This window comes from Mus caroli, unplaced genomic scaffold (genome assembly GCF_978045245.1).
Source record: "Mus caroli unplaced genomic scaffold, Mus_caroli_1 scaffold_11, whole genome shotgun sequence".
Taxonomy (NCBI): domain Eukaryota; kingdom Metazoa; phylum Chordata; class Mammalia; order Rodentia; family Muridae; genus Mus; species Mus caroli.
In genome coordinates, this window is record NW_028227266.1 from 58281544 (window position 1) to 58293975 (window position 12432).

Sequence of the window (12432 nt, forward strand, 5' to 3'; positions counted from 1 at the left end):
TCTGAAATTGAGAAGTTGCAGCACCAAGAGCTCAGGTTAGGTAGGTAAGGAGGTTGGAAGGCGGAGTAGAATGAAGAGCCCTGAGGGAACACGTGATATGAAGTCCCATAATTGAGGACCCAGGCCCTGGTTTCCTCGACCTCAATTTTGAAGACCTACCTGCAGCTGGGACCCATGAGGGGGCGGTCTGGGAGCCGGGAAGGCTCCACCAATTGAACCAAGCTCGTTCTGCGCGAGCGGCCAATAGGCGTGTGGGGGCGGGCCTTTCCCGGGGTGGGCGGTCCCCGGAGGGCACTGGGTCTGGCTCACGGCCTCGGGCTCCCGGAGAAGGCGCTGCGATGACCGCCCTGAGCCGTAGCGAGCCTGTCGAGGCGGGCAGGTAAGGGAGGCGTCCCGGGGCACCAGGTCCAGGAGGCTGCGGCGAGGCGCAGGGCGGCTCTGGGAGTGCCGCGCCTAGGCGCCTTCTGCCTGCCGGCTGGGCACTTCCAACCGCAGAAATTTAGGCTCGGGTCAAGCCGCTCCGAGGGGACCCTGCGCCTCCGCCCGGCTGTGAGGTGTGCGAGTCTGGTGCGATGTGTCCGATGTGTCTTGGTGTCATCTGGCGAGCGGAAGGCACGCTCCCTTCTTGGAATCACCTCTTGTCGGCCACCCTCGCGGTCCATTCATTTGTGTTTCATTCATTTCTCGCCATAACGACCCCCCCAGTCCCGGTTGTCTCCACACACAACCTGGCGCTCCCCTGTGGGCCCCTGCAAAATCAGCTCCTCTCCTCTCCTCTCCCAGCGGGATCTACTCTTAGGAGCACACTCGGCTGCCTCGGAGGCAACGTGGAGCTGTCCCAGCACGACTCGGCCGCACCCCGTGCGCCAGGCCCGGGCGGGCTGGGGCTGGTCTCCAAGCCCAGAGAGCTGGTTCAAAGTCGACTTGGGAGGAAAGGAAAGTTCTTGCAGGTAGTGGAGAATAAGTGGGGGGAGAGAAGACAGGAGGCAGCATGGCAGATGACATCAAGAATGGTAACTGTGAGCTGGAAGGGTAGGTAGTGTTTACCTAGCATATATAAGGCCTTGGATTTGATCCTCAGCACTGCATAAAACACATTGGTGATGCACATCTACAATTCCAGCACCGTATGCAAGATGGTTCATGCTTGCTGGCTCCTGGGAAGCTTACATGAGCTGAGATTCAGGGTCATCTTGGACTACATAATGATTTCAGGTCCAGCCCTGGGGAGTTAGGGAATTTAACTTTTGAAGTGGTGCAGATGAGATTATCTGGGGGAAGATGCGGCCTGTTGATGAAACTGTAAATTCTTGCTCCCACCCAGTCCCAAACCTGCAGGATTGGACATCCCTGGCCAGCCAGGATGGATTGAGGTGGGGCAAATGTGACCTTGTTCCCACATCAACCTTGGTATGTAGGGTGATGAGTTAGCACTCAATCCTCTAAGGGCTTGAGGGGGTGGACTAGCTGTGATCAGCCTTTGTCTCTGTGTTTGCCTCCTTCAACGTACGTGTCTGGTTGTGCAAAGGTGTCCTTCTACTCCTAAAGCAGAAAGACAAGAGTCTTGCCAGAAGAGATGGGTAGAGGCTATCCCTCGCCCTGTGGACCGCTCCTCAGTCTCCTCATAAGGCCAGTTAGACTGCAGCATAGAAAGGCGTTCTTAGAGTAAAGGTTAGAGTTTGACAGTCATTAAGGGTGTTCTTAGTGGGGACCTTGGGGCAAGTGAGCAGACCCAGTGGGCAAAGCTGACTGGTTTCTCCTCAGCATTCAGGTGTCTGCTGGGGCCAAATAGAAAAGGTTTTCTCAGCTTCCCAGAGGGCAAGAAGTTTCTAAATAGTCTGGAAAGGTCAGGCTGAGCCTCATCCAGGCCTTACTGTTGATGCTTGTTTTAAAATTTCAGAACTCAGGTTGGTCCTCAAAACTTTATCTGGGACTAGAAGTGCCTATATGTTAATTCATTTACTGGGGATGTTCTGGTGACCCCACTAGGAGTGAGGACACAGTATTCAGGGTGGTTTATGCTTGCTAGTCTCCAGGGAGCTAGCTTTCCCATGATCTGCTAGTGCCTGTCAAGGTGACTCAACCCAGCCCTTAAGCTGGCTAAGCTGTTGCTTTGGCTGCTGAGAGACATGTTCCCTATTTATAAGACTGACAGGAAGAGCTTCACTCTGAGAGTCAGAGATGAATTCAGATGCTCTTCCCACTTTGCTGCGACTTGGAGCAAATCACGTCTGTCTCAGAGCCTGCTTTATCACAAAGTAAGAAGAGATGTGACTTCGGCTCCCTAGAGACCACCCCTCCACACAGTGAGTGGTTCTACCCAATGAGTTTCCACCTTCACTTCTGGAGATGTCTCTGTTCTTTTCATATTTTTCCCTTTGCTGTGACTTGTCTTGGAAGCCCATCAAATCATGAAGGGTGTAGCGTTCCACTTCCACTTCAGTGTCTAGTACTTGAGTCTGGATCCTGGAAAATGATGTGTTCATCCTTCTCTGAGAGGAGAAGAGCAGTTTCCCTTAATTCCACAACGATCTTGGATACAGTGATGAGCCTGATAGCGGTCAGGCCTGGCCTCCGTACCTCTTCACATAGACTGTAGGGCATCACTCTCTCAGCCCCTAGTCTCTAACCTGTAAACTACGATTAATCCTCCTACCTGTTTATTAATGTAGGAATGGATGGGGATTAGGACAGATAGTCCCAAGAATGAGTTTCCTGAGGCCGGGGAGATGGCACAGTAGATAGCAACATTGTGGCTTAAACATGAGGGCCTGAGTTCCAGCTGGGTGTAGCCAGTAGACGTGCAACCTCAGCACTATAGAAGGGAGAGAAAGAGACATCACTGAGCCTCGCTCCAGGTTCTGAAAGACCCCATCTCAAGGGATTGAAGAGAGTGGTGGAGCAGGACACCAGACATTCTCCTCTAGCCTCCTTGAATGTGCACAGATACTCACCTACTACACACACACACACACACACACACACACACACACACACACGAGGAATGAGCTTCCTCCATGACTGAGAACAGTGTACCTGCCTATGGTGGCAGTGTGCGTTATTCTTAAGCATATAAGCTTCAAAGGGACAAACTGCCTCCCCTCTCTTCTTTCTCCCACATCTGCACATTTTTGTTAGTTGAGAAATCACTTGCCAGGCACTGATGGTGCACGCCTTTAATCCCAGCACTTGGGAGGCAGAGGAAGGCAGATCTCTGAGTTTGAGGCCAGCCTGGTCTACACAGTGAGTTCCAGGACAGCCAGGGCTACACAGAAAAACCCTGTCTCAAAAAACCAAAAAAAAAAAAAAAAAAAAAAAAAAAAAAAACCTGTCTCAAAAAACCAAAAAACCAAAACCAAAACCAAACCAAAACAAAACAAAACAAAAAACCAAGAGAGAGAGAGAGACTTGGTTAGAATTTAGGCTTGGTTTAATACTTGTAGTAACTGAATCGACCTTTAAATCTTTGATCTAAATTGGTATTTCCTCGATGATGTTTAAAATTACATTAGGCTACTACCTACCTATTTGCCTACTATGAAGCTCTAAAGATCGGCTCCAGGGTTAGGCAAGCACACTACCATTAAGCCACACCCCCAACTCTTTCAGGGTTATTTAAAAATATATTTTTTATTATTTATTATTGATTTTTCAGATAGGACCTCATGTCACCAGGGCTCGTCTTATGCTTCATATGGTGCTAAAACAAACAAACAAACAAACAAAACCAAAAACAAACTTGAGCTCTTTTTTTTTTTTTTAAGAATTATTTATTTATTTTATGTGAGTACACTGTAGCTGTTTTCGGACACACCAGAAGAGGGCATCAGATCCCATTACAGATGGTTGTGAGCCACCATGTGGTTGCTGGGAATTGAACTCAGGACCTCTGGGAGAGCAGTCAAGTGCTCTTAACCGCTGAGCCATCTCTCCAGCCCCCAATGCTGAGCTCTCTTTATTTTTCTATTCTCTATTAGCATGTGTGCAGTCTCAGCTCTTGTGTGCCATGGCACAGGCACAGGTCAAAGGAGAGTATCTACTTCCTGAGTGCTTAGATTAAAGGCATGCACCTCATACCTGCCAAAGGAACACTTTTGGGGAGTTTTCTCCTTTGCACCATAACTTCTAGGAACTGGACTGAAGTCATCGGGCTGGCAAGGCAGGCTCTCTGCCGGGGATCGTCCCAGCTATCTCCCCAGCCTGACCCTGACCCTTGGTTCCTCACATCTGACTTCCCAGCTCTTTACATTTTTAAAATGGTTTTCATAAATTGCCTATGCTGTCCTTAAACTCTCAGTCCTCCCGAGGAGCTGAGATTCCATGCTCACATCACTAAGACCAGCTTGGAATTTTTTTTTTAAGTGGAAATAAAAAGCACTTAAAATTTTTGTTTAAGTGTCCAGTGAAGCACTTTCCTTCTTCATGTGCTGACATAGCCTATCAAAGGCTTAGCAAACAGTTGTCCAAACCCTTCTGGTATTTCCTTCCTTCCTTCCTTCCTTCCTTCCTTCCTTCCTTCCTTCCTTCCTTCCTTCCTTCCTTCCTTCCTTTCTTTCTTTCTTTCTTTCTTTCTTTCTTTCTTTCTTTCTTTCTTTCTTTCCCTCTTTCTTTTAAAGAATTGTTTATTTAGTGTATGTATATGAATACACTGTAGCTGTCTTCATGCACACCAGAAGAGGGCACCGGATCCCATCACAGATGGTTGTGAGCCACCATGTAGTTACAGGATTTGAACTCAGGACCTCTGGAAGAGCAGTCAATGCTCTTAACCGCTGAGCCATCTCTCCAGTCCCCCTGATATTTCATCTCATCAGATCCCCTTTTTCTCTAACTGAAGGTCGGTGGCAACCTTGGTTTGCCTGGGCAAATGGCTGTCTCTAGCTGTAAGGCTGTTCCTTTCTATATTTTCAACTGTGTTGGAATGAACCAAAACGACTCAGAGCTTGCTAGCGATCACTCAGGCCACACAGAACATTATTTACATTATTGTCATTATTGGAGCCTTTTTGTTTTTCTTTGGTGGTGCTGGAGAATCTAAATCAGGGACTCATACACACTCAGCATTCATTTTACCACTAAACTATGTCCCAAGCTCCAAAAATAACTTCTGAAACTTGAAGGGCTACTCAGAAACTTAATTTTATGGTAAGTCAGTGACATTCGGAATCACAACGCTTCCTTTGCTACCAAAGAAATTGAAATTTTTTGTTCTGTGTTTAATTTTTTTTTTTAAATTTTCATTTAAGAGTGTGCGTATATAAGAGAGATGGGGAGAGAAGGAGAGAGAGAGTCACTATAGCCCAGATTGCCTTGAAATGGATTTCCTGGGGTTCCTCTTATCTCAGCCACCCGACACTGAGATTACAGTTGTGAGTTGCAATGTCTGACTCCCACTTTGGTGATGGTGGTCAGAATATTGGTCAGGCTGATGAGTTAGCTCAGCGGTTCAGAGCACTAGCTCTTCTTCCAGAGGACTCAGGCTTGCTACCGGCACCCAAGCGGTGGCTCACAAGCATCTGCAACTCCAGTTGCAGAAGATCTGATGCCATCTTCTCGCTTCTACAGACACCAGGCTTGCAAGGAGCGCATAGACAGACAAACTTACATACAAGCAAAACTTCTCACCTGGAAGGTGGATCTAGATCCCTGGGCAAGTAGGGAGGGTATTTGACATTTCAGGAAAACCCACTGTTTGGTTCTGTCCCTTTGGGTCATGTGAGTAACCCCTGATGATTATGTCACCTAGACTCATCTCATTAAAGAGCAAAAGGAGCGTGGATCTAATTCTGCAAGTCTTTCTTCATTTGTCAGGTGGACTCTTAAGGGTTCCCTCTTTGATTACATGGCTACTCTGAGGACAGCTAGTACTGGGAATAAATACTTGGCTCTCTCTTTTTATTCACTCATTTTCAGGGGCTGGAGAGATGGCTCAGTGGTAAAAGCACTGGCTGCTCCTTCCAGAGGACCCAGGTTCAATTCCCAGCACCCACATGACAGCTCACAACCATCTGTACCTCCAGTTCCAGGGGCTCAGACACTCTCACACAGACATACAAACAGGCAAAACACCAACCCGCATAACAGAAACCACAAATCATTAAAATAAATAAATAAAATCTCGAAGAATTATTTACTGATTTTCAAAATTATGAGATGGGTCTCTAGTGTCCACCAGTGATTTGTGTTATTATGGCCTCATAGACTTCAGCAGCGTGGGTAGATTGTAGTCTACTGTAAATAGAATTCTGATTGCTACTCATACTGTACCATCCTTCAAGATTGTGGATTAGTCTTTGTGCCATGACTATAGTTTTGATGCTTGCCTTTCTCCCTCATTTCGGGTAGGATTAGATGTTTTAGGCTTATTTGTGCATTTCCTTCTTTGGTTTCAGAATCAGCTACGTCTCTAAGACACGCTGTCCCCTTGCCTGGGAAGGGCACTTAGAGGCCACAGTGGAACCCGAGTGCTTATTATTTCTTATTTATTTGTTTGTTTGTTTATCAGAATCATTTTGGGGAGCCTGCATCTTGAATCTGTTGTATTGATGATGAGATCTAAGGATACTTCTGCCACAACCCCCAGGAATTCACATGCCTGCACTGCTACCTGTGTCTATCCCTGAGGGACATGGTTTACATTAGACTAGCGCGGTCCTCAGCCTGTGGGTCGAGACCCCTCTGGTGGTCAACAGCTCTTCCACAGGGGTGACATATCGGATATCCTGCATATCAAGATATTTACCTTTCTATTCATAACAGTAGCAAAATTACAGTTAGGAAGCAGCAAAGACTATAATTTTAAGATCGAGGATCGCCACAAGAAGTAGAACTGCCTTAAAAGGTGGCAGCATTAGGAAGGCTGAGAACCACTGTGTTAGCCTGTCACCTGGGGTCTGTAATGTGGGAAGAGACTTTGGAGGAGCAGAAAGTGAGAAGGCTACTTGGAGGGGGTGGCAGTGGGGGTGTGGCATGGCCTTGACTGTACCCATCAGACTAGGAGTGGTTTCATCAAAGAAGCAGCAGAATGACAAATTGCTGTGGGGGAAGGGTCACTAACTAGAGGATGGTCCATTTGGGCTTGAGAATCATGGCTGCAGCCACATGCCTAAGGAAACTACCGAGTGGGCCCATATTTTGTTTTAAATTCAACTCTGTCTTTCTAGTCACGTACTTCTTTTGCTTTTTGTGTCGGTTCTGCAGATTGAACCTGAAGTCTCAGAGCACACCATAACTACTTACTCTTACCAGTCCTCCGTATCCATACCCCTGAGCGGTGTGTGTGTGTGTCACGTGAGCGCACATGCACAATTCCAGCATTCAGGAGGCAGAGGCAGGCAGATCTCTGAGTTTGAGACTAGAGTGGTCTATAGAGTGAGTTCCAGGACAGCCAGGACTACACAGACAAACCCTGTCTCAAACAAAAGGAGAGGGAGGGGGAGGGAGAGGGAAAGGATTTTGTGTTGCTTTTTTTTTTTTTTCTTTTCTTTTCTTTCCTTTTTTTTTTTTTTTTTAATTTTGGTCTTTTATGACATTTCTAGGTAGTCAATGTAGCGTCGTACAAGTAGTCCAACTTCTCAGAGAAATCTAGGTCTGAGGTCCTACTCTCCATGATTCACCTCTGAGCTCTCCATTCACTGTCTGTTAGACATTAACTGTGGCTTTGTCAGAGATCCCCAGGCTGTGCCGGCTGTGGAACTGATAGAGAGTACGTGCTCACCCAAAGGCATCTCCTCCGAAGTGCCTCTGGTTCTGAGGATCGCTGATGACTCAGCACCAGCTCTAAGAGCTTCCTCTGCCTTCCTTCCTAAGGTGTGAAACTCGCTCTACTTTAAGCCTCGCAGTACTAAGGCATTGCATAAGCTCTACTGCTAAGCTACAGCCCCAGGTCTTAGTTAGCGTTTCCATTGCTGTGGTGAAATATAATGACCGAAAGCAACTTAGAGAGGAAAGGATTTGTGAGCTCCCAGCTCTCAGGCCCCACTCCATCACTGAGGGAGTCTGGGCAGAAACTCAAGGTAGGAACTGTGGAGGAACGCTGCTAACTGGCTCGCTCCTCACAGCCCACTCAGCCGGCTTTCTTACAGAACCCAGGACCATCTGCTTAGTGGTGGACGCACCTAAAAGGACCTGGGCCCTCCTGCCTCAGTCACTAATTAAGAAAATCCTGGGCTGGAGAGATGGCTCAGTGGTTAAAAGCACTGACTGCTCTTCCAGAGGTCCTGAGTTCGATTCCCAGCAACCACATGGTGGCTCACAATGGGATCCGATGCCCTCTTCTGGTGTGTCTGAAGACAGCTACAGTGTACTCATGTACAAAAAATAAATAATCTTTTAAAAAAAATCTTAAAAAAAAGAAAAGAAAAGAAAATCCTTCCCAGGCTTCTCTATTGGCCAGTCTTTTTTTTTTTTTAATTAATTAATTAATTTATTTATTTTATTATATGTAAGTACACTGTAGCTGTCCTCAGACAGGCCAGAAGAGGGAGTCAGATCTCATTACGGATGGTTGTGAGCCACCATGTGGTTGCTGGGAATTGAACTCCTGACCTTTGGAAGAGCGGTCGGGTGCTCTTAACCGCTGAGCCATCTCACCAGCCCCTCCATTGGCCAGTCTTACAGAGGCATTTTTCAGTGTGACTCTCTCTCAGGTAACTCTAGCTCTCGAACTTGTATAAAGTAAAACAGACAAACAAACAAATACAAAACAACGAGAACTAGGACACCAGATCAAAGTTTATTTATTCATTATTTATTTTGAAACAGTGTCTCTCTCTACACCCCTGGCTGTCCTGGAACTCACTCTGTATGCCAAGCTGACTTTGAACACACAGAGCTCCACCTGCCCCTGCCTCCCAAGTGCTGGGATAAAAGGTGTGCGCCACCAACCTCAGCCAAAGATCATTTCTTTCTTTTTTTTTTTTTTTTTTTTTTTTTGGTTTTTCGAGACAGGGTTTCTCTGTGTAGCCCTGGCTGTCCTGGAACTCACTCTGTAGACCAGGCTGGCCTCGAACTCAGAAATCCGCCTGCCTCTGCCTCCCGAGTGCTGGGATTAAAGGCATGAGCCACCAACGCCCGGCTCAAAGTTCATTTCTTTAAAAGTGTGTGTATGTGTCCATGTGGGGGAATGTGCACTTATATGTACGTGCTTCCAAAGGCTGGAGATTTTCGATCTCCCTTGAGCTGGTGTCATAGGTGTGAGTGGTCAAACTAGCATGGGGATCTAGCTCTACAGGCCATCTCTTCAGCCCAAAGTTAATTTTTTTAAAAAGATTTATTTATTGTTATAAATAAGTACACTGTAGCTGTCTTCAGACACACCAGAAGAGGGCGTCAGATCTCATTACAGATGGTTGTGAGCCACCATGTGGTGGCTGGGATTTGAACTCAGGACCTTTGGAAGAGCAGTCAGTGCTTTTATCGGCTGAGCCATCTCGCCAGCCCCTAAAGTTAATTTTTAAAAGTAAACTTTTTATTTTGACAAAATTGTAGATTCAAATTCAATTCTACTTATTATATATATGTGTGTATGTACGTATGTATCAGAAATCCACCTGCCTCTGCCTCCCGTGTATTTTATATTTTTATAATGTTATACATTACGTGTGCATGTGTGTGCCACAGCATGCAGGTAGGATCAGAGGACAACTTTCAGGAGTCATGTCTCGTCTTGCCATGATATGTTCCAAGGATGGAACTCAGGTCATCAGGCTTGTATGGTTTGTTTGTTTGTTTTTGTTTTTTGAGACAGGATTGGCCTGAAACTGTATCCCAAGCTAGCCTGGAATGTTCCACAATTTTAGCTCAGCCTCTCTACTTCTGGGATTACAGGAGTGTCCCTCTACTGTGGCTTTGTTCATTTTTCTACTAGGTTACTTAATGACTTGGATATATCCATTGTATAGATTTAAAACTCAATCGCCTGTACAAATGTTTTTAAAAAACACTTCCCACTGTGTTGTTGCCCAGGTTGTCTGCTTTAGCCTCAGGGCATTGAGTGATAGGCACGTGCACGGCCCCGCCCAGCTTTGATTTGTTCGTCAAATTTTACATTTTGATGTAGAAGAGTTTAACATTTCTTTCTTTTTTTTTTTTTTAAAGATTTATTTATTATATGTAAGTACACTGTAGCTGTCTTCAGACACTCCAGAAGAGGGCGTCAGATCTCATTACGGATGGTTGTGAGCCACCATGTGGTTGCTGGGATTTGAACTCCGGACCTTTGGAAGAGCAGTCAGGTACTCTTACCACTGAGCCATCTCACCAGCCCAACATTTCTTATTCAATTAAAAACTTTATTATTAGCTGGGCGGTGGTGGCACACACCTTTAATCCCAGCACTTGGGAGGCAGAGGCAGGTGGATTTCTGAGTTTGAGGTCAGCCTGGTCTACAAAGTGAGTTCCAGGACAGCCAGGGCTACACAGAGAAACCCTGTCTCGAAAAACCAAAAACCAAACCAAACCAAAACAAAACAAAAAAACCTTTATTATTGTAGCCAGGCACTTGGAGGATGGGGTGGGCAGAGGCAGATGGATCTCTGTGAGTTTGAGGCCAGCCTGGTCTACAGAGAAAGTTCTAGGATAGCCAGAGCTACTACACAAAGAAACCCTGTCTCGAAAAACCAAAAAAGGTGGGGGGAACTTAAAACTATGTATAGGTGTATGCATGCCTGCATATGTATCTGTGAGTCCAAGTACCGAAGAAGGGCAGAGGTGTGTGCTCCTTGGGGCTGGTGTCACAGACAGTTGTAAGCCACCATATGGGTTTGGGAATAGAATCTGGATCCTCTGGAGGGGCAGCCAGTGTGTGGGACCACTGTGCCATCTCTGCAGTCCCTTATACAGTTAAATCTTTATTTTCTAGGTTTTGTATCTTACTTGGGAAACCCTTCTGATATTAAAAATGTTTCTATTTTATTCTAATTCTTTATAGATTTAGACTTATAGGTATTTAGCTGGGTGTGATGACGTATGCCTACAATCCCAGCACTCAGAAGACTGAAGCAGGAGGATTGGCTTGAGTTCAAGACCCTGCTTCAATTTAACTCAAAAGTTAGAGATATACAGATGTTTACTGTGCATGGAATATATTTTGGTGAGTGATGTGAGATAGCCTACCGTCCTATCACATTTATTATGCAACATTTTCTCTTTCTCAAAATATTTTCTTTTTTTTTTTTTTTTTTTTTTTGGTTTTTTGAGACAGGGTTTCTCTTTATAGCTCTGGCTGTCCTGGAGCTCACTCTGTAGACCAGGCTGGCCTCGAACTCAGAAATCCGCCTGCCTCTGCCTCCCGAGTGCTGGGATTAAAGGCGTGCGCCACCACGCCCGGCTCTCTCAAAATATTTTCATTGTACACTCAAATTTCTTATATTCACAGATGTTTTGCTGGTCTCTCTGTGTCCCATTGATTGATTACTCTTTTGTAAGGCAACACTACCTTTGTAATTTGCTCTGACATTTGGCTAGGTGAGGCCTCCACATTTTCTTTTCAAAAATTTTTTGACTGTTCTCAAGCATATAGTCTTCCAGATCATATAAGATGTAGGTACAAGAATTTACCTCTCCCCCAACCCTCCCATTATGTAATCTAGGTCCACCTAGGTTACACCTCTAACTCAGCCGCATGATCCTCCTGCCTCAGCCTCATGAATGCTGTGGTTCCAGGCATGGGCCACCACGCCCAGCTATAGATTTCTGTGTTGCTCTTGTAACAATTAGAATAGTAATGAACTCTTAGGGTTAAGGATGTAGTTGGGTGGGCTGGTAGAATCCTTGCCTAGTGTGTGTGAGGCATCCCCCAGTGGGCTGGGGGCATCTCTTACTGTGTTTTTTATGTATGGTCAAGATATTACAGTTTCTCTGTCTCTTCTTGTGCATGCGTGTGTGTCTGCTTGCTCTTGTTCACTTGATTCAGAGGTCAAGTGTTGGCCTCAATTGCTCTCCATCTCCTCTCTCCAGATCAAATTGAAGCCCTCATTCTCCTTCCTTCCTTCCTTCCTTCCTTCCTTCCTTCCTTCCTTCCTTCCTTCCTTCCTTTCTTTCTTTTTTTGTTTTTTTTGAGACAGGTTTTTTTTTGTTGTTGTTGTTGTTTTCTGTATAACTCTGGCTGTTCTGAAACTCACTCTGTAGACCAGGCTAGCTTCAAACTCAGAAATCCGCCTGACTGAAGCCCTCATTCTTATGTGAAAGCGTTCTTACCGATTAGGCCATCTCACCAACACCCTAGGTTTTTCTTATACCGTCAATCAACAATTTTTTTTTAATACATAAATCTTTATACTTCTCACCTTTGTACAATAGCTACAACCTCCAAAGGTTGAATTAACAGTGATGAGAGCTGGCACTCCCTAGAACTTTTTATCAATTACATAGTCTGGGGTGCTCCCTGGGGAAGAGGCCCCAGGACCCAGCAAGCTGCTCAAGACTAGATCA

General features: G+C 45.7%; 1 protein-coding gene across 4 annotated transcripts in view; it reads left to right on the forward strand.

The window, feature by feature from the left end:
• The first annotated feature begins 297 nt into the window (after positions 1-297).
• The window catches only part of Gramd2a (GRAM domain containing 2A), a 39976-nt gene continuing 27841 nt past the window's right edge, over positions 298-12432 (forward strand). For all 4 annotated transcript variants that reach the window (XM_085844679.1, XM_029481623.2, XM_085844680.1 and 1 more), the window contains exon 1: positions 298-379. In XM_085844679.1, the coding sequence (XP_085700805.1) occupies positions 339-379 (41 nt within the window). In that variant the 5' untranslated portion in view covers positions 298-338. The remainder of the gene's footprint in view (positions 380-12432) is intronic.